Source organism: Arachis stenosperma, chromosome 9, assembly GCF_014773155.1.
Source record: "Arachis stenosperma cultivar V10309 chromosome 9, arast.V10309.gnm1.PFL2, whole genome shotgun sequence".
NCBI lineage: Eukaryota > Viridiplantae > Streptophyta > Magnoliopsida > Fabales > Fabaceae > Arachis > Arachis stenosperma.
The window spans coordinates 149,503,516-149,525,880 of record NC_080385.1 but is presented as its reverse complement, the minus strand read 5'-3'; the positions used below and the strand labels follow the sequence as shown (position 1 = coordinate 149,525,880).

Sequence of the window (22,365 nt, the reverse complement as noted above, 5' to 3'; positions counted from 1 at the left end):
GGCTGAGAAAGGACTGTAGATGCTGTTGGATTCTGACCCTCCTGCACTCGAAGTGGATATTCTGGAGCTACAGAAGCCCAATTGGCGCACTCTTAATTACGTTGGAAAGTAAACATCTTGGGCTTTCCAGCAATGTATAAAAGTCCATACTTTTCCCGAAATTTGATAGCCCAAACTGGCGTCCAAACGCCCATCAGAGACCCTTTTTTGGCGTAAAACGCCAGAACTGGCACCAAAGCTGGAGTTAAATGCCCAAACTGGCACCCAAGCTAGCGTTTAACTCCAAGAATAGCCTATGCACATGAAAGCTTCAAAGCTCAGCCCAAACACACACCAAGTAGGCCCCAGAAGTGGATTTCTGCACTATCTACTCATTTTCTGTAAACCTAGTTTACTAGTTTAGTATAAATAGCAATTTCTACTATTGTATTTGGGTCTTCTTCCCCTGTTTTCAAATTCTTATGCCATTTGGGAGGCTGGCCATTCGGCCATGCCTAGACCTTTTTTTCTTATGTATTTTCAACGGTGGAGTTTCTACACCTCATAGATTAAGGTGAGGAGCTCTGTTGTTCCTCATGAATTAATGCAAGTACTATTGTTTTTCTTTCAATTCACGCCTACTTCTTCTCCAAGATATACTCTCATACTTAATTTAGTTAGGTCAGACTGAAAGGGTGATCCATGACAATCATCCACAATCTTCAGTACTCGCTTAGCCAAGATCCGCGTGCCTGACAACCACAAGTGGTCTACATGATGTTCAACGTAGTCATTGGATGCCAGCTGGAGTATATTCTCTTGGGTCTCTGATCCATGCATTTGACTAGCATCTCCTGACAATAGAGCATTCAAATCAGTGAGATCAGAACCTTTGTGGTATAGGCTAGAAACAATTGGCAGCATTCCTAAGATCCAGAAAGTCTAAACCTTGTCTGTGGTATTTCGAGTAGGATCTGGGAGAGGATGACTATGACGAGCTTCAAACTCGTGACTGTTGGGCGCAGTGACAATGCGCAAAAGGATTAATGGATCTTATTCCGACACAAGTGAGAACCGACAGATGATTACTCCTGCGGTGAGAACCGTAGCCAGACCATTTTCACCAAGAGAACGGATGGTAGCCATTGACAACGGTGATCCACCAACTTACAGCTTGCCATGGAAGGGAGGATGCATGATTGGAAGAAGACAACAGAAAAGCAGAGATTCAGAAGCAATAAAGCATCTCCAAATGCTTATCTGAAATTCCCACCAATGAATTACATAAGTATCTTTATCTTATTTTATGTTTTATTTACCTGTTAATTATCAAAATCTCATAACCATTTGAATCCGCCTGACTGAGATTTACAAGATGACCAGAGCTTGCTTCAAGCCGACAATCTCCGTGGGATCGACCCTTACTCACGTAAGGTATTACTTGGACGATCCAGTGCACTTGCTGGTTAGTTGTGTGGAGTTGTGAAAAGTGTGATCATAATTTCGTGCACCACTTGACACTTTTCATTTAACAATGTTTTGGCTGCAAATATAGAAAGAAGAAAGTAAAGAACATGAAGAAAGTTTTATATCAGTGTCCTACTCTGATAAACGGTTTGGATATGAAAGAAAAGAAATTAAAAAAATGCCAATTACCTTCCCACCTCCTCTTTTGGTGCAAGAAGAGATTGTTTTTGTCTTATGCCTAATGGAGGAGGCAAGTCGATGTGTTATCAGATTCCTGCACTAGCCAAAACAGGAATTGTGCTTGTTGTTTGTCATTTAATAGGTGAATCATGTTCATATTTCCTAATATATACAGTTGTGCATCTTTGTTCAGCTGAATTCAGTGTGGTAATTCACTTGGTTTTTGCATGCTAGGCACAATTGTGATTTCTGACTTTTGTTCTGTTGACAGCCTTAATGGTAGGCATATTTCCAGCTTGATCCATTTTATTTTACATTTTTTTGCTATATTTAATTTTTGAGTTGGGGCTTTGCTCATTTATTCTTTCTGCATGTCAGGAAAACCAAGTAATGGCATTAAAAGAGAAAGGTATTAATGTTGAATTTCTTTCTTCAGCAATATCAACTGATGCAAAAAATAAGGTGAAGTGATAAAATACTTTCAAATGATTTATCTTTGTCTATCAGTTTGAATAGATGGTTACATATATATTCTCTGATCCTGAGATTCTATATTAGAGTGGGTTTGGTTTATATTGATTCTAAAGCACATTGTGATTGGTACATTCAAGCTTCTTTGTTGTGCCCCCTTTGAATTTATTGTCTCTCATGTCATTGATTTTATATGATTCTGTCCTTATGGGAAGGGAAAGAATTTAGGTAAATTTCATTTATATGACTGTAACCAAATCCTCACTTATTCACAAGTTTAGGAAATTGAAATGTTCTGTTTTATGTTTTAAGATTCATGACGATCTTAATTCTGGAAAGCCCTCTACAAGGCTGCTATATGTGACTCCAGAGTTGATAGCAACAGCGGGGTTTATGCCAAAACTGAAAAAGATTTACGCTAGAGGGCTGCTAAGTCTCATTGCCATAGATGAGGTGTGAACGAAAAACATTTCAAATTATGATTCAGCTGATTTTTCTAATTTTTCTGGTTATTATAATAATTTCACTTTTGCCAAATTTTCAGGCACATTACATCTCAAGTTGGGGCCATGATTTCAGGTTTGTCATATATTCTGCTATAGGAAATTAGAGTTTGTAATGCTAGAATTTCATGTTTATATCATTGGGTAATATGTTTCATCTGCTTAGGTGATAAGTTCTATGCGCTACTGCATTTACTGATTGGATCCAGTTATCTCATTTTCTCTGTTCACAATTCCACATGCATATATGAACAATTTGAAATTTATCTCCAAATGCTAAATTAAGAAATTGATTCTGGCAATACTAAATTGTGCTTCTATGGAAATAGTGTTGAATACCATAGTATCTTGTAATTTCTATCTATATGTGTCCTACTATTAACAGGAATATTAAGTTAGTTTTTCCATTCCCACACATATTACTCTGAGTATCTCAAGTTGCTTGATTGGGCAAGTATTTTCATTCTTTCTCTATGTTATATTTGCCTTTTTGAATTTTCTTCATATAGTGTCTATGTTATATTTTCCTTTAAGAGAATAAATACGAGTACTATTTGTTTAGAATTTGGTTCTTCTTGTATGAAAAATTGTTAGTTGCTTCTAAGCTACATCTCATAGATTTTCTAGTTGCATGACACATTTTATGCGTATAATCTATTAGTCTACTATACTATGAACTCTGAAGTTCTCAACCCTTAATTGATCCCAACCCTTGACACTTGATGAGTTTGATATTCCAACAACAACAAAATTAGCAGTAGCAACAAGTGGTAGTAGTGGAAGAAAACATGCCTAATTTGACTTCAGCTTCAAACGAAGGTAATAACAGTGTTTCCTCAGGTATAAGAACTGAAATTGGAACCATCATGACTCCACCACCAACATCATCTGACACTTTTTACACAGCCACCATCAAAGAAAAAGAGAAACCTTCCCGGCAACCCAGGTTCCTTTCTTCTTCCTTAGCTTCGTTTTTCTGTATTTCATCATGTGGTGGATGAAGTCATGTCCTTTCGTTTGTATCTTTGCATTAGTGATTTTACCCAAAAGTTTCCCTAATTTTGCGTTGATAACTTAACATCGATAACTCCAAATGTCTGCTGGATTTATATATATTGGATAAGGTTTCTCTAATTTTTGTTTCTCTCTCTGTTGTAAACAGATAAGGCCCCTTTCTAATATTGTCAATCTTCATTCACGTTTTTGTCATTTTGACATCAACCTCATCTTATATTAAAAAGGTGGTTAAATTTAACTTAAGCAAGTATGATTTGGTGTTGGTTTTCACTAAAATCAAGGTGCTTGTTATGAAGCCCGATGCTCTTCAGGCTGGGGTAAGCGCTAGTGATGCTGCAAGGACATTTGGAGTTGTTCCATCAATGGTGAAGGAGCATCTTCTGTCTGCTGAGAGAAAGGGTATGGTAGTGCTTACTACTTCAATAGTTTTAGCAAGATAACCGTGTTCTAACTTGTGATCTTGGTTGAATCTTTCAGGTTTGCTATGCAGAGATATAAGTTCAGATGGATTTTGTTTCTATATTAACCTGACTTCAAAGATTGTTGAGCAAGCAAAAAGACGTGCTGAGGTTGCAAGGTAAGCTTTCACTTTAGTTCACTACACTTGTATTATATAACGTTGATTAATGATTGAATAAATGATCAATTACACTTAACTCTCTTGAGATTACACATGACCCTATGAAAATATACTAAATTAGAGATTTTGTTTGAATTGATTAACAGGCTGAAGGAGTTTCACACTCTAAATTATAATAACTAGATCTCTTTCTCTGTATGTTTCCTTCACTTTTCCAATTTAGGAAAGACCCATCCTTTAAACCACAAGGTGGCCAATAAGGGGAAAATGATATGGATTATGAAATTGATGAGAAGTCAATGGCAACACTTAGACATCATCTTCGGAGAGCTACTAAGGAGTACTACAGATATAAAAGGCAAGCAATTATCAGTTTAGTATTTTAAGTGTGTTTATTTGAAAAATTGCTCTTGAATCCTTTACATGCTTTGTATATATTCTTCCGAGGAGGATAAGCTGGTAATAGAACATTAGTTGTATGTTTAAAAATAATCTCCACTTTCATTGTAGTAATCAAATATTGTCAAAATTCCTGTCACACATTACGCCTTTTTTTAGACCGACTGAATGCGCACATGAAAACTTAAACTTCGCAACCTATTTATTACCGCATATATTTTCTATTAATTGGCCAAATAATAATCTTCCTTTGGGTTGATTATTGATCGCATAATTAATAGAAAATAAACAAAAGTGTGTAATGCTCATTATTTGGCCAAATAATAAACTTCCTTTGGGCCGATTACTATTTGCATAAATAATGAACATTATTTTCTATTACTCGAATATTATTAATGTGTACACATAACTTGGCCAAATATAAATCTTCTTTTGAATAGATTAATATTCGCATAAATGACATATACATAATAATTCTTATATCTCAAAAGGATAATCAATCAACTTTATATTAAATTAATAGCGTACACACATTTAAAACGAGACAATTATAATTCAATAATACTCTGTTAATTCAACAAAAGGTGGAGACAGTATATAAATCATCAATTTATGAGCATCATTTTATATATAAAAAATAACTAAAACATGCTTTGCTTACATTATAAGCACGCAACAATATATATCTAAATGATTAATAATATATATGTAAATGGCCATGTCAATACATATATAAAAATATTACAACCCAAACCATGTCCAAGACATCAAAAGGAGAATCATATATTATATATGTGCAACAATATTTGACAAGACTGTACAAGAATATTGTGTTTATCCATAATATATATAACTTTGCGGTGCGATAATATTAATGAAAACTATGCAAATATTAACATATTCCGAATAAAAGAATAATAAAATTAAATATTTTTTATGACCAAATTGTGAATGGATTTGATACCATTTATTGGAATAAAATATTTTATTAATTTAGATCATTCATATTAAATCACAAAAAATATGTCATAATACGAAAATATATTTCTATTTAAAGAAATCAGAAATTAGGAATCAGAAATTGATGAAAAAATTGCCTTTGTCTTGTGGTTTTTTCGATCTTCTTCAACTAAAGCCTTTTTGTATTCCTAATAAGGCTAAATTGTGACTCTTCTGATGAAGAAAGAGCAACAAAAACAGCTTTAGTATGTTGGGGCCGAACCCTGAAAGTACTATTTATATTTGAGCATGACACCTATTAAACCTTAAAGCCCAAATAAAAATAGTATCTGAAGTCTAAAAGATAATATATCTCAAGTCCAAAAGATAATATTAGGTTTTATTCTCATTTAATTTCAAATCAAAAGTAATTATAACTTATTTAATTTAACATTTATAGCAATAAATGAAATTACCTTTATATAAGTTATTTAATTTGAAATAGTATAATTTATAATTATAATTAATATATGCATTGTTCACAAATAAATTAGAAAATTAAATAATTTTTTAATATTATAAATTCTAAAAAAAGCATCACATGTAAGAGAGGACAAAAAAATATATTAGAGAGAGCACATAAGGCAGAAGGGAGTTTTCCTTTTTTTCTTAACAAAAAAATACAAAAAAAATATTTAAAATATATATATATATATATATATTAATAGTTAATGCAAAAAGGAAATATGAAAAAGAAGAAAGATCTTGAAGTAGAAGCAAAATATAATAGACATTCAATATTAGGTATATTTCATGCATTAAACACTTTATGTAATTTTTTTTAACTAATTGCAATGTAATATTCACGTATTCAAAAAGTATAGTTCAAAAATTTTGGAGGAATGGAAAAAGAAAATTCTACGAAGGCAATTGTGAAAACAAAAAACTTTTTTTTCTGTAAAATCTATAAAAAAAATTTAAAGAAAATTTCAAGATATCAACTAAGAAGGAATAATAGATGTATCCATAAGTATGATTTTTTTGTGTCAAATGGTAATTTATTTTATTTTATTTTGATTTTTTTATGTTGTAATACTCGTATAATAGAACAAGTTTTATTTTGTATAAAATTATATAAACATTTTTGTTCCGGACCAGCTCAATAGCGGCCGGCGGTCCAATTCCACAGACTACCGACCTTATGGGTCTTCAACCCGTATGTGAAAGTGACTCGCGTGTCACTCTTTCTCTAAAACGAAGACCTGGGCAGATGGCAAAAGCTTCGAGAGGGACAGGCCCAAGACAAAGGGCCCACCCGAGTACGGAGTATAAATAGGGACGGACTTACCCTTCTCTAGAGGTACGTCATTCATTATCCTAATTAGCCGCCTCTTCGTACGAACACTAACTTCATTATCAGAGTGTCCTTGCAGGTGGCCCCACTTGCCGACCTACTAACAATCGAGACAACTTCATCCCATTCCTCTAGGAGCTCACGTTCAGTTCCAACCTCATTCTCACTCACCCGTTGCTCATGACCCATCCACCACAAGATCCGCATAGTCAGCGAGCAACCGAACATTGGCGTCGTCTGTGGGAACCTGACACGTCTACGGAGCTCTCCCCTGATAGGGAGGTACGAGAGGAAGGAGGAGCCCGCCTGCCAAGTAGAGTGACTTCGGGGTCTTTTCAGGAGAGCCCGAGATCCCCCTCTCGCCAGGGCGACTCCCACACCCAAACCCCGCGACTCCCGTTCCCGATCTTGCAGGAAACAACCATTTGGGAAAACAGGTAGCGATAACTCGAGAATCATGCAAGAGCTCAGACACCGGGTGCAAAACTTTGAGAGAGAGAGAGCTGGTAGCAAGGGACCGTTATCGTCCCGAGCACAACAGAGACTCTCGTCCAAGTATATCTCGCACTCGATCTCCCATCAAGAGGTCAGAAGACTATAAGAACAGCCTCAGGCAGGACGATGAGCATGAATGAGCCGATATAATGGGTGCCACCCCCTTTTACCCGTCCATCCTTAAAGTCCGGCTGCCGAAGAACTTCGACAAGCTAACGAACATGAGGTACGACGGGACCAAAGACCCACAACAATATTCAACGGCGTTTGAGGCCAGAATAAACTTGGAGGGTGTTGGAGATACCGTCAGATGCCACACATTTCCAATGACCTTGGCAGGTCCGGCGATACGGTGGTTCAATACGCTCCCACAAGAGTCCATTACGACTTTCACAAACATCGCATAGAGATTTGTAGCCCAGTTCACCACTAGAATAGTAAAGGCCAAGCACTCGATCAACTTGCTAGGGGTGACCCAGCATGCTGGAGAGCCAACGAGGCAATTCCTCGATCGGTTCAATGACGAGTGTCTAGAGATTGATGGCCTAACGGACTCGGTGGTGAGTCTATGCTTGACAAACGGCCTGTTAAATGAGGATTTCAGGAAATACCTCACTACCAAGCTCGTTGGGACCATGCAAGAGATCCAAAATATAGCTAGGGAGTATATTAACGATGAGGAGGTTAGCCAAGTGGTGGCTGGCAACAAGCGGTAGCCACCTAACACACCAGCACGTCAGACCGGATACTCAGAAAAACCAAAAGAGACACCAAAGGAAGGAATGTCCGGGAAACTGTTTAAATCATTTTTTTGGGTGGGCAGGTTTACTAACTACACCCCTCTGACGGCACCCATTTTGGAAGTTTACCAAAAAATCGCAGATAAAGGCATATTGTCGATACCCCGGTAGCTTACAGATAAGACGAGGGGAAACAAAAGTTTGTACTGCGACTACCATAAAGGGTTTGGCCACAAGACACAAGACTGCTTTGATTTGAAGGATGCTTTGGAGCAGGCCATCCGAGAAGGGGTATTGACGAAGTTCTCGCAGTTTATATGGAAACCGAGGAGGAGAGAGTGGGAACGTTCTGAAGAGGATCAGAGTTGAGATGTGAAGGCAAGGCAGGGGACCCCCGAAAATGCTGACAACGCTCTAACTATAGTCATCAATGTCGTGGTAGGGAGAGACACACCACCCATGTCAAAATCTGCAGCAAAGAAATATGCAAAGGTCCTAGCCGTGACATCGGGAAGCCACGATGCCCAATCTCAAGAGCTCCTCGAAATATCTTTCGGCCCTGAGGTTCGTTGGTACCGTGACCTCCCCGAGGACCCGCTAATGGTGATCACGGCGAAAATCAAAACGGGTCTCATCAAGCAGATCCTGGTGGACACGGGAGCAGACTCAAACATCATATTTCGGAATGTGTTTGATGCCTTGGGGCTCAAAGAGAGTAACCTTAAAAGTCTTCATCATGGGATCGTAGGCTTGGGAGATAATTACATAAGACCCGACGGGTTGGTCACACTCCCAATCTGTGTTGGAGCCGAGGAAAATAAGAAGTCAGCAATGGCAGAGTTCGTGGTTCTGAGGGACTCCATAGCGTACAATGTGATCTTAGGAAGGAGAACTATCAACGAGCTGTCGGTGATCATCTACACAGAGTTCCTCACAATGAAGTTTGTGACAGATAGGGGAGCTGTAGGATCTATCCGAGTGGACCTAGAAATGATGGTCGCTTGCGACAATGCAAGCCTATCTTTAATGAAGAAGTCAAAGGAAGCAGCTGGGGTGTTCCTAGCAAATTTGGATGCAACAAGACGAGGCCAGAGCCTTAGGGAGACCTAGAGAAATAAGAGATAAAAGGACCTCTTATTGAGGCTATCAAGGTAAACAAGGATTTTTTGCCTGGGCTCCAGCAGACATGCCAGGAGTAGACCCTGACTTCATGTCGCATCGGTTAGCCGTGAAACCAGATGCCAAGCCAGTCACACAATGATGAAGGAAGATGTCACAAGAAAGGGCTAACGAGGTAGTCAGGCAGACGATTAGCTTGTTAGAAGCCGGTTTCATAAGGGAGTTGGAATACTCAACTTGACTTTCAAATGTGGTCCTTGTCAAGAAGGCCAATGAGAAGTGGAGGATGAGTATCGATTATTCAGATCTCAATAAGGCATGTCCAAAAGATTCTTCCCCCTTCCCAACATTGATTCCCTGGTAGATGCAGCAGCAGGGTACCAATTTCTGAGCTTCATGGATGCGTACTTGGGGTATAACCAAATTTTGATGAACCACCCAGACAAGGAAATAACGGCGTTCATCACACCAACAAAAACTTATTGCTACAGGGTCATGTCATTTGGGTTGAAGAACACAGGGGCAACCTATCAAAGGTTAATGAGCAAAGTCTTCAAGGATCATATTGGCAAGTCGGTGGAGGTATATGTCAACGATATACTAGTGATGGCCGAGCCAATTAGCCGGGTTGCTGATTTGGAGGTCGTGTTCGAGTCATTTCGGAAGCACAATATGAGGCTCAAACCCCTCAAATGTGCATTCGCCATAGAAGCTGGGAAGTTTTTGGGCTTTATGATCACACAAAGAGGAGTGGAGGCCAACCCAAACAAATGCAAAGCCATCATCCAGATGTCAAGCCCAGGATGTATCAAGGATGTCCAAAGACTAGCAGGGAGGCTTATGGCTTTGTCTCGTTTTCTCGGTGCTTCAGCAGCAAAGGCCCTTCCCTTCTTTAACTTAATGAAGAAAGGGATAACTTTTGAATGGACTCCGGCCTGTGAAGAAGCCTTCAATCACTTCAAGAGGATCTTGTCGGAACTACCAGTGCTCAGGAAATCGAAAGAATGAGAGAAATTATACCTCTATCTAGCCATGACGGAGGAAGCCATGGTGGCCATTTTGGTCTGCGAAGAAGACAAAATCCAGCATCCAGTGTACTCCATCGGTAAGGTGCTTCAAAGAACAGAGTTAATGTACACCAAATTGGAAAAGTTAGCTTATGCTATGCTAATCTCCTCTTGGAGGTTAAGGCAAAACTTCCAAGGGCACCTGATCACTTTTAGAACTGACCAATCCATCAGACAAATCTTACAAAAACCCGACCTGGCAGGCCGTATGATGACATGGGCAATAGAACTATCTCAGTACAACATCCAATACGAACCTCGACATGCAATTAAGGCACGAGCAATGGTTGATTTTTTGGTGGAGGTGACTGTGGATTTTCCTAGAAACTCGAGTGTACAGTGGAAGCTCTATGTGGACGGAGCATCCAACTAGGCTTTCAGAGGAGCCGAGATCATTTTAGAAAGCTCGAAAGGAGTGACCTATAAGCAATCAATCAAATTTGAATTCCTAGTCTCAAAAAAACCAGACGGAGTATGAGGCCCTAATAGGCGGCTTAATCTTAGCCAAAAAGGTTGGAGCAACAAAACTCGAAGTCAACAGCGACTCACAGGTCGTGACTTCTCAAGTGAACGGAACCTACCAGGCCAGAGATCCTTTGTTACAAAATATTTGGAAAGAACAAAAAGGTTATGTAAGGGTTTTAAAGAAGTAGTGGTCTAGCATGTACCCAGGGAGAGAAATGCTAGGGCTGACCTCCTATCAAAACTAGCGAGCACCAAGCTTGGTGTGGAAAACATCCCTAATCCAAGGTTTCGTGAAGGAACCATCGATGACCCTTTGCATGACCCAAGTCCCAAACCCTCCTTCGTGGATCGACCCAATTTAATGTTTCCTTGAAGATGGAACACTCCTTGGAGATGAAAAGGAAGCCAAAGTAATAAGAAGAGAAGCTGCCAAGTATGTAGTAATACAAGGGCAGCTGTACAAACGAGGACTTAATAAGCCTCTGTTGAAGTGCTTGCATCCCGAACAGATGGACTACATTCCAAACAAAGTCCATGAGGGATGCTGCGGGTACCACATTGGAGGGAAGGCGTTAGCCAGAAAGCTCATCAGAGCAGGATATTACTGGCCCTCTATGATGGCGGATGCCCAGGAGTTTATAAGGAAGTGCAGGAAATGTCAAGAGAATGCAAATTTCTACAAGGCTACAGCGGGAGAGCTAAGTTCCATGTTGGCTTGCCGACCTTTTTCCCAGTGGAGAGTCGACCTTCTTGGGTCATTCCCGATATCTCCGGGGCAAGTTAAGTACCTCATTGTGGCCATTGATTACTATACGAAGTGGGTGGAGACAAAGCCATTAGCTAGCATATCGTCAGCAAATTGTCAGAAGTTCCTTTGGGGACAAGTAATCTTCAGATTTGGGATCCAAGAGATTGGGATCTCTGACAATAGGATGCAATTCTCTAATAAAAAGTACGGAGAGTTCTTGGTTGGATTGTGGATCAAGCAAAAGTTTTCCTCGGTAGAACACCCCTAAAGTAATGGTCAAGCCAAGGCGGCGAACAAGGTTTTCCTTGGTGGGTTAAAAAAGCCTCTTGATCAGTGAAAGGGCTCTTAGACAGACGAGCTAGCTTCCATTTTTGTGGTCTTATATGATAACACCGCAATCCTCCACCAGAGAGATGCTTTTCCAACTTACCTACGAGGTCGATGTAGTTATCCCTTTGGAAATCGGGAAAACAAGCCCAAGGTTACTCCTGGGCGGCGCTAGTGAAGCAATTGAAAAAGATTTAATTAACGAAACAAGGGAGATGGCTCACTTGTCGGAAGTTGCACTAAAACAGAGAATAGCCTTACGTTACAATCGTAAAGTGCTAAATAGGAGCTTTGAAGAAGGCGATTTGGTGTTACAGCGTAATGACATTAGCCCACTGACCCCTGGAGAAGGCAAGCTAGCAGCCAATTGGGAAAGGTCAGATAGAGTAAGAGAAGTGCTTGGGAAAGGCGCATATAAGTTAGAACGATTGGATGGAAAAGAGCTTCTGAAGACTTGGAACGCAACAAATTTGAAGAGGTTCTACTCATGACGACCAACAATCGGACGACCGGGTGGTTATTTTTATCCTTACCATATTTCATTTTACTTATTTAGTTGTTTAGTCATTTTGATTTTTTTTCCACCGTTAAAGGGTACTATTTCCCCTCATCCCCATGGCGGGGCAATAGCAAAGGGTTTTAACAAGGCCCACCATTGAAAGAATGCATTATTGTTAAGTTTGCGTCTATTTTAATTATTCATAAAGCATCAATAACGGCCGCCTGGGATTGATAACCCCAGGTGGCACAACACGACAAGTAGATATCCATTACAAAATGAGTCAATGGCCAAATAAAGAAGTAATATCAATAAGCGTTAAAATTCCAACAACGGATTAAAAACGTCAGGACGGTAGCTAACTGGTGCATGAATTTGCAATTTGTACAACTTACCAGCAAGTGCACTGGGTCGTCCAAGTAATACCTTACGTGAGTAAGGGTCGATCCCACGGAGATTATTGGTTTGAAGCAAGCTATGTTTATTTTATTAATCTTAGTCAGGATGCCAATAAGGTTATTTGGATTTAATTATAAGAAGTAAAAGTGTTTGGAATAAGTAATTGTTACTTTATTAATGGAGAATATGTTGGAGTTTTGGAGATGCTTTGTCCTCTGAATTCCTGCAATGTAATATTCAACTCAATTGTTTGTAAAGTTCCATCCATGGCAAGCTGTATGTAGGGTGTCACCATTGTCAGTGGCTACTTCCCATCCTCTCAGTGAAAACGGTCCAGATGCTCTGTCACAGCACGGCTAATCAGTTGTTGGTTCTCGATCATGTTGGAATAGGATCCATTGATCCTTTTGCGTTTGTCATCACGCCCAGCAATCGTGAGTTTGAAGCTCGTCACAGCCATTCAATCCTTGAATCCTACTCGGAATACCACAGACAAGGTTTAGACTTTCCGGATCCTCAAGAGTGGCTGTCATTAGTTCTAGCTTATACCACGAAGATTCTGATTAAGGAAGCTAAGAGATGATCATTCAATCTGATGTAGAACGGAGGTGTTTGTCATGCACACGTTCATGGATTGAGGAAGGTGATGAGTGTCACGGATCATCACCTCCTTCACAATTAAGCGCGAATGAACATCTTAGATAGGAACACACACACGTTTGAATGGAGAAATAGAAATAATTGCATTAATTCATTGAGACGCTGCAGAGCTCCTCACCCCAACAATGGAGTTTAGAGACTCATGCCGTCAAAAAGTATGTAATTCAGATCTGAAAATGTCATGGGTACAAAATAAGTCTCTAAAAGTTGTTTAAATAGTAAACTAGTAACCTAGGTTTACAGAAGATGAGTAAACTATGATAGATGATGCAGAAATCCACTTCTGGGGCCCACTTGGTGTGTGCTGAGGCTGAGGCTTAAGCTTCTCACGTGCCTGGGGCTGTTTTGGGCGTTCAACGCCAGGTTGTAACCTGTTTCTGGCGTTGAACTCCAACTTGTAACCTGTTTCTGGCGCTGGACGCCAGACAGCAGCATGATACTAGCGTTGAACGCCAGTTTACGTCGTCTATCTTAGCGCAAAGTATGGACTATTATATATTGCTGGAAAGTCCTGGATGTCTATTTTCCAACGCCGTTGAAAGCTTGCCAATTGGACTTCTGTAGCTCCATAAAATACATTTCGAGTGCAGGGAGGTCAGGATCCAACAGCATCAGCAGTCCTTTTTCAGCCTAACTCAGATTTTTGCTCAGCTCCCTCAATTTCAGCCAGAAAATATCTGAAATCATAGAAAAACACACAAACTCATAGTAAAGTCCAGAAATATGATTTTTGCCTAAAAAATAGTAATATTCTACTAAAAACTAATTAAAATATACTAAAATCTACATGAAATTACCCCCAAAAAGCGTATAAAATATCCGCTCATCACAACACCAAACTTAAACTGTTGCTTGTCCTCAAGCAATTAGATAAATAAAATAGGATGAAAACACATTAAGAAGTAATAATATCTAAGATTTTTAAATGGAGCTCAGATTCTTATTAGATGAGCGGGGCTTCTAGCTTTTTGTTTCTGAACAGTTTTGGCATCTCCCTTTATCCTTTGAAATTCAAAATGATTGGCATCCATAGGAACTCAGAATTCAGATAGTATTATTGATTCTCCTAGTGTAGTGTGTTGATTCTTGAACACAGTTACTTTATGAGTCTTGGCCGTGGCCCTAAGCACTTTGTTTTCCAGTATTACCACCGGATACATAAATGCCACAGACACATGACTGGGTGAACCTTTTCAGATTGTGACTCAGCTTTGCTAGAGTCCCCAGTTAGAGGTGTCCAGAGCTCTTAAGCACACTCTTTTGCTTTGGATCACGACTTTAACCACTCAGTCTCAAGCTTTTCACTTGAACCTGCATGCCACAAGCACATGGTTAGGGACAGCTTGATTTAGCCGCTTAGGCTTGGAACTACTTCCTTGGGCCCTCATATCCACTGATGCTCAAAGCCTTGGATCCTTTTCTTAATCCAATGATTTCTTGTAATTTTTTTTTCACTGCTTTTTCTTGCTTCAAGAATCAAATTCATGATTTTTCAGATCATCAATAGTATTTTTCGTGTTCCTCATTCTTTCAGGAGCCAATATTCATAAAATTCAAGATAAAAATTATGCACTGTTCAAGCATTCATTCAGAGAATAAAAAGTATTGCCACCACATATAGTTAATTGTAATTTTTTATTATTAAGAACTCAAAAAAATAAATTACTTCTTTATTCTAATTATCTACTATTTTATTGATGTCTGATGATGATAAGAAAAATAAATTATAACTTAATTGGGAATAAAACCAGAATAGATATACTAATTACTACTACTACTACTACTATATATATCTCCTAAGGTAAATTTCTATAATAACATTATCACAGAGTTAAAGCTAAATTTAGAACTCAACAACCTGTGTTCTGAGAAGTAGATGTTCCTTTGATCTGTGGGGTACTTGGTCCTTCAAGGATTAATTTCTGGCGCTTCAGCTCCCTTAAATTACGCCCTTGCTCTTCTTGTTCCTTAAGCAGTTTGCAAAGCATGCTACTTTGATTGTTCTGTTCTTCCTTTATTTGGTCCATAGCTTCTTGCAATTTGGAAATAGATGCCTCAAGATGTTCCCAATATTCGAATTGAGGGAGTTCTGGGAGGACTTCCTGTGCTCTCCTCTTGATTGGATCATCCTGCAGCTGTTGTCTGTCCATTGATATTCTAGTGATTGGCCTCTCAACTGAGATATACTCTGTTATTCCCATCTTCACTCCGGCATCTTTGCAGAGCATAGAAATTAAGCTTGGATAGGCCAATCTGGCGTCCTTGGAATTCCTGTTTGCTATTTTGTATAATTCACACGAGATCAATTGATGGACTTCTACTTCTTTTCCCAACATGATGCAGTGAATCATCACTACTCTTTTAATAGTAACTTCAGAACGGTTGCTAGTGGGCAATATAGAACGCCTAATGAAATCCAGCCAGCCTCTGGCTACTGGTTTGAGATCTTCTCTTTTGAGTTGATTTGGGATGCCAGTCGTGCTGGTGGTCCACCTGGCTTCAGGGATGCATATATCCTCTAGAATCTTGTCCAAGCCTTTATTTACCCTCATCATTCTCCTATTAAAGGAGTCTGGGTCATCTTTCAGTTGAGGAAGCTTAAAGATCTCCCTGATTTTGTCAGGATGGGTATGAACAATCTTTCCTCTGACTAAGGTCCGATGGTCATAGAGGGCAGCTCCAATTATTCTTTGCCTGTCTGTCTGCCATAGATTAGCATAGAACTCCTGAACCATGTTCCTTCCCACTTTCGTTTCAGGATTAGCTAGGATTTCCCAGTTCCTGTTTCAAATTTGTTCTTGGATCTCTGGATATTCATCTTCTTTCAGGTCGAACTTGACATCTGGGATCACTGATCTTAGACTCATTATTTTGTAGTAATGGTCTGAATGTTCTTTAGTTAAGAACTTCCCTTGATTCCAAAGTGGCTTTGGAGTATTCTCTTTCTTGCCTCTTGGGTTGGGTTGTTTTCCTTTAGGGGCCATGATCAAAGTGAGTATGTTTTTGTGATCACGGATAAGCACAGCAAACTTAGAGGTTTGCTTGTCCTCAAGCAAAAGAAGAGAGAGAAGAGGGATAGGAGGAGAGCAAGTGTGGAATGGTGGATGATGAGAGGGGCGCCGAAAGTGGATATAATGGGAGGGGGTGGGTTTTCGAAAATAAGAAAGAGATATAAGATAAGAGATATGATTTATAAAAGATAAATATGATAAGAAAATGATATAATTTAAAAAGATATGAATGATATTTAAAAATAAATTTGAAATTTATAATTTGAAAAAGATTTTAAAAGATAATTAGGTTTGAAAAGAGATTGGAAAAAGAGTTGGATTGGATTGAAAATCATCTGCCTTTATGGATTAAGATGTATGTAAAATCTTTGGAAAAGGGATTTCAGAAATTAGGGATTTTAGAAATTAGGATTAAAATTTTTGGATTTGAAGGATGATATTTGGAAACATGTTTATGCAAGAAATCATGAATTGAAACATAAAATTTAGAAAATTTTTGAAGAAAAACGAATTTTACCTCCTCCCCACCATCCTGCCGTTAAACGCCCAACTGTTGCATGTTTTGGGCGTTTAACGCCCAATTGTTACTTCTCCTGGGTGTTCAACGCCCAGCTGTTGCTTCTTTCTGGCGTTGAACGCCAGGAAGTCCTTTGTCACTGGGCATTTTTCTGAACGCCCAGGACGCTGTCAATCTGGCATTAAACGCCCAGAAGGTGCTTCTTTCTGGCGTTCAACGCCCAGAAGATGCTCCTTTCTGGCGTTTAACGCCCAGATGGCTACCCTTACTGGTGTTGAACGCCCAGTGGGTGCTTCTTTTGGGCGTTCAACGCCCAAAACGTTTCTTACTGGCTTTTTCATGCCAGCGAGCTTCCAAATTTTCCTGTAACTCTGTGAATTCAATCAATTGCTATTTTACCTTTTGAAGATACTCTGACATATATCTGTAAAAATCAATTAATTAGCAAAAACAAATAAAATTAAATTCTGTGAATGGCTGGGTTGCCTCCCAACAAGCGCTTCTTTAATGTCGTTAGCTGGACTATTACTGAGCTTTTAATCAAGTCTCAGTTTTGAGCATTCTTGCTCAAAATTGCTTTCAAGATAATGTTTAACTCTCTGTCCATTAACAATAAACTTTTTGTTAGATTCATTATCCTGAAGCTCTACGTATCCGTATGGTGATACACTTGTAATCACATATGGACCTCTCCACCGGGATTTTAATTTCCCGGGGAATAATTTGAGCCTAGAATTAAATAGCAGAACTTTCTGCCCCGGCTCAAAGACTCTGGATGACAATTTCTTATCATGCCATCTTTTCGCTTTCTCTTTGTAAATTTTTGCATTCTCGAAAGCATTGAGTCTAAATTCCTCTAGCTCATTTAACTGGAGCAATCTTTTTTCTCCAGCTAACTTAGCATCAAGGTTTAGGAATCTGGTTGCCCAGTAGGCCTTGTGTTCCAGTTCCACTGGCAAGTGACATGCCTTTCCATACACAAGCTGGTATGGAGAGGTCCCTATAGGGGTCTTGAATGCTGTTCTGTATGCCCACAGAGCATCATCCAAGCTTCTTGCCCAATCCCTTCTACGGTTAATTACAGTCCGTTCCAGGATTCTTTTGAGTTCTCTATTTGAGACTTCAGCTTGCCCATTAGTCTGTGGGTGATATGGAGTAGCTACCCTGTGGCTAACTCCATAACGAACCAAAGCAGAGTAAAGCTGTTTATTGCAGAAATGAGTCCCCCCATCACTGATTAATACTCTAGGGGTATCAAATCTGCTGAAGATGTGTTTCTAGAGGAATTTTAACACTGTTTTAGTGTCATTAGTGGGTGTTGCAATAGCCTCCACCCATTTGGATACATAATCCACTGCCACCAGAATATAAGTGTTTGAGTATGATGGTGGGAAAGGTCCCATGAAGTCAATACACCATACATCAAACAACTCAATCTCTAAGATCCCTTGTTGAGGCATGGCATAACTGTGAGGCAGGTTGCCAGATCTTTGGCAACTGTCACAATTAAGTACAAACACTCGGGAATCTTTATAGAGAGTAGGCTAGTAGAAGCCACATTGGAGGACTCTTGTGGCTGTTCGCTCACTTCCAAAATGTCCTCCATACTGTGATCCATGGCAGTGCCATAGGATCTTCTGCGCTTCTTCCTTAGGCACACATCTATGGATTACTCCGTCTGCATATCTCTTGAAGAGATATGGTTCATCCCAAAGATAGTATTTTGCATCTGTGATCAATTTCTTTGATTGATGCCTACTGTACTCTTTGGGTATGAACCTCACTGCCTTGTAGTTTGCAATGTCTGCAAACCATGGCACTTCCTGGATGGCAAATAGTTGCTCATCCGAAAAGTTTTCAGAGATCTCAGTAAGAGGGAGGGACGCCCCTTCTACTGGTTCTATTCGGGACAAGTGATCTGCTACCTGATTCTCTGTCCGTTTTCTGTCTCTTATTTCTATATCAAACTCTTGCAGAAGCAACACCCATCTTATAAGTCTGGGTTTTGAATCCTGCTTTGTGAGTAGATATTTAAGAGCAGCATGATCAGTGTACACAATCACTTTTGATCCTACGAAATAGGATCTGAATTTGTCAATGGCGTAAACCACTGCAAGTAGCTCTTTTTCTGTGGTTGTGTAATTCTTCTGTGCATCATTTAGAACACGGCTGGCATAGTAAATGACGTGCAGAAGCTTGTCATGCCTTTGTCCCAACACTGCGCCAATGGCATGGTCACTAGCATCACACATTAGTTCAAATGGCAATGTCCAGTTTGGTGCAGAGATGATTGGTGTTGTGACCAATTTAGCTTTCAGAGTCTCAAATGCTTGTAGACACTCCTTATCAAAGACAAATGGCGTGTCAGCAGCTAGCAGGTTGCTCAGAGGTTTGGCGATTTTTGAAAAATCCTTTATAAACCTCATATAGAATCCTGCATGCCCCAGAAAGCTTCTGATTGCCTTAACATTGGCAGGTGGTGGTAATTTTTCAGTTACCTCTACCTTAGCTTGATCCACCTCTATTCCCTTGTTTGAGATTTTGTGCCCAAGGACAATTCTTTCAGTCACCATGAAGTGGCATTTTTTTCCAGTTTAAAACGAGATTAGTCTCTTGGCATCACTTTAGAACAAGTGCTAGATGGTCAAGATAGGAGCTGAATGAGTCTCCAAATATTGAAAAGTCATCCATGAAGACTTCCAGAAATTTTTCCACCATATCAGAGAAAATTGAGAGCATGCACCTCTGAAAGGTTGCAGGTGCATTGCACAGGCCAAATGGCATTCTTCTGTATGCAAATACTCCAGATGGACATGTGAATGCCATTTTCTCTTGATCTTTTGGATCTACTGCAATTTGATTATAACCTGAATATCCATCCAGGAAGCAGTAGTATTCATGACCTGCCAGTCTTTCTAGCATCTGGTCTATGAATGGTAAAGGAAAATGATCCTTTCTGGTAGCTGTATTGAGCCTTCTATAATCAATACACATACGCCACCCAGTAACTGTTCTTGTAGGAACCAGTTCATTTTTTTCATTATGAACCACTGTCATGCCACCTTTCTTAGGGACGACTTGGACAGGGCTTACCCAGGGGCTATCAGAAATAGGATAAATAATCCCAGCCTCTAGTAACTTAGTGACCTCTTTCTGCACCACCTCCTTCATGGCTGGATTCAGCCGCCTTTGTGGTTGAACCACTGGCTTGGCATCACCCTCCAGTAAGATCTTGTGCATGCATCTGGCTGGGCTAATGCCCTTGAGATCACTGATGGACCACCCAAGAGCTGTCTTGTGTGTCCTTAGCACTTGAATTAGTGCTTCCTCTTCCTGTGGCTCTAAGGTAGAGCTTATGATTACAGGAAAGGTATCCCCTTCTCCCAGGAATGCATATTTTAGGGATGGTGGTAATGGTTTGAGCTCGGGTTTAGGAGGTTTCTCTTCTTCCTGAGGGATTTTCAGAGGTTCTACTATTCTCTCTGATTCCTCCAGATCAGGCTGAACATCTTTAAAGATGTCCTCTAGCTCTGATTCGAGACTCTCAGCCATATTGACCTCTCTTACCAGAGAGTCAATAATATCAACACTCATGCAGTCATTTGGGGTGTCTGGATGTTGCATGGCTTTGACAACATTCAACTTGAACTCCTTCTCATTGACTCTCAAGGTTACTTCCCCTTTTTGGACATCAATGAGGGTTCGGCCAGTTGCTAGGAAAGGTCTTCCTAGGATGAGAGTTGCACTCTTGTGCTCCTCCATTTCCAGCACCACAAAGTCAGTAGGAAAGGCAAATGGCCCAACCTTGACGATAATGTCTTCAATCACGCCTGATGGGTATTTAATGGAGTCATCAGCAAGTTGAAGACATATCCGGGTTGGTTTGACTTCTTCAGTCAAACCGAGCTTTGTGATAATAGATGCGGGTATCAGGTTGATACTCGCCCCAAGGTCACATAGAGCTTGCTTGGTACAATTACCCTCTAATGTGCATGGTATCATAAAGCTCCCAGGGTCTTTAAGCTTCTCAGGTAAGCTTTTCAGAATGACTGCACTGCATTCTTCAGTGAGGTAAACTTTTTCAGTTTCTCTCCAATCCTTCTTATGACTTAAGATCTCTTTCATGAACTTAGCATAAGAGGGTATTTGCTCAAGTGCTTCTGCAAACGGAATCTTTATTTCAAGAGTCCTGAGATAGTCTGCAAAGCGGGAAAATTGCTTATCATGTTCCGCTTGGCGGAGTTTTTGAGGATAAGGCATTTTGGCTTTATATTCCTCAACCTTAGTTGCTGCAGGTTTATTACCTACAGAAGTGGGTTGGGAAGCCTTTTTAGAAGGGTTGTTATCAGCACTTGTATGTGACTGATCCCCCACTGGCATTTGAATGCCAGGGGTGGAAGCTGGAGTGGCGTTAAACGCCAACTCCTTATCTGTTACTGGCGTATGAATGCCAGAACTGTGCTCCCTTTGGGTGTTCAACGCCAGATTCATGCTTGTTTCTGGCGTTGAACGCCAGGAATGAGCATGGGTTGGGCGTTCAGCGCCAGCATTATTCCTCTCTGGGCTCTGATTGTCCTCAGAGGGATTTTGAGTAGCCATTTGTTCATTTCTTGGCTTCCTGCTGTTTTGAAGTGAAGTGTTTAATGTTTTTCCACTTCTTAATTGAACTGCTTGGCATTCTTCTGCTATTTGTTTTGACAATTGCTTCTCTGTTTGCTTTAACTGTACTTCTATATTCCTGTTAGCCATTCTTGTTTCCTGTAGTATTTCCTTGAATTCAGCTAGCTGCTGAGTTAGAAAGTCTAATTGCTGATTGAATTCATTAGCCTGATCTACAGGACTGAGTTCAGCAGTTACTGTTTTAGCTTCTTCTTTCATGGAAGATTCACTGCTTAGGTACAGATGCTGATTTCTGGCAACTGTATCAATAAGCTCTTGAGCTTCTTCAATTGTTTTTCTCATATTTATAGATCCACCAGCTGAGTGATCTAGAGAAATCTGAGCTTTTTCTGTAAGCCCATAGTAGAAGATGTCTAATTGCACCCACTCTGAAAACATCTCAGAGGGGCATTTTCTTAGCATCTCTCTGTATCTCTCACAGGCATCATAAAGGGATTCATTATCTCCTTGTTTGAAGCCTTGGATGCTTAGCCTTAGTTGTGTCATCCATTTTGGAGGGAAATAGTGATTCAGGAATTTTTCTGACAGCTGTTTCCATGTCTTTATGTTGTTCTTAGGTTGGTTGTTTAACCACCTCTTAGCTTGATCTTTTACAGCAAATGAAAACAGTAATAATCTGTAGACATCCTGATCTACTTCCTTATCATGTACTGTGTCAGCAATTTGCAAAAATTGTGCCAGAAACTCTGTAGGTTCTTCCTGTGGAAGATCGAAATACTGGCAGTTTTGCTGCACCATGATAATGAGCT

General features: G+C 39.8%; 1 protein-coding gene across 1 annotated transcript; it reads left to right on the top strand.

Annotated features, from left to right (window-relative positions):
* Positions 1–3,316: 3,316 nt before the first annotated feature.
* On the top strand, positions 3,317–4,659 carry LOC130947705 (vacuolar protein sorting-associated protein 36-like). The gene is made up of 4 exons (XM_057876406.1): positions 3,317–3,546; positions 3,763–4,016; positions 4,095–4,194; positions 4,421–4,659. Exons 2-4 carry the CDS (start codon positions 3,908–3,910, stop codon positions 4,455–4,457), a joined length of 246 nt encoding a protein of 81 aa, XP_057732389.1. The 5' UTR covers positions 3,317–3,546; positions 3,763–3,907; the 3' UTR covers positions 4,458–4,659.
* Positions 4,660–22,365: the final 17,706 nt, after the last annotated feature.

What these genes read in the sequence shown, in the direction of transcription:
- LOC130947705 (XM_057876406.1), top strand. Translation starts at nt 3,908, where the DNA reads ATGAAGCCCGATGCTCTTCAGGCTGGGGTAAGCGCTAGTGATGCTGCA. An exon ending in TCTGTCTGCTGAGAGAAAGG is followed by an intron (nt 4,017 to 4,094) that starts GTATGGTAGTGC and finishes TGAATCTTTCAG; the next exon opens with GTTTGCTATGCAGAGATATA. An exon ending in AGACGTGCTGAGGTTGCAAG is followed by an intron (nt 4,195 to 4,420) that starts GTAAGCTTTCAC and finishes TTTCCAATTTAG; the next exon opens with GAAAGACCCATCCTTTAAAC.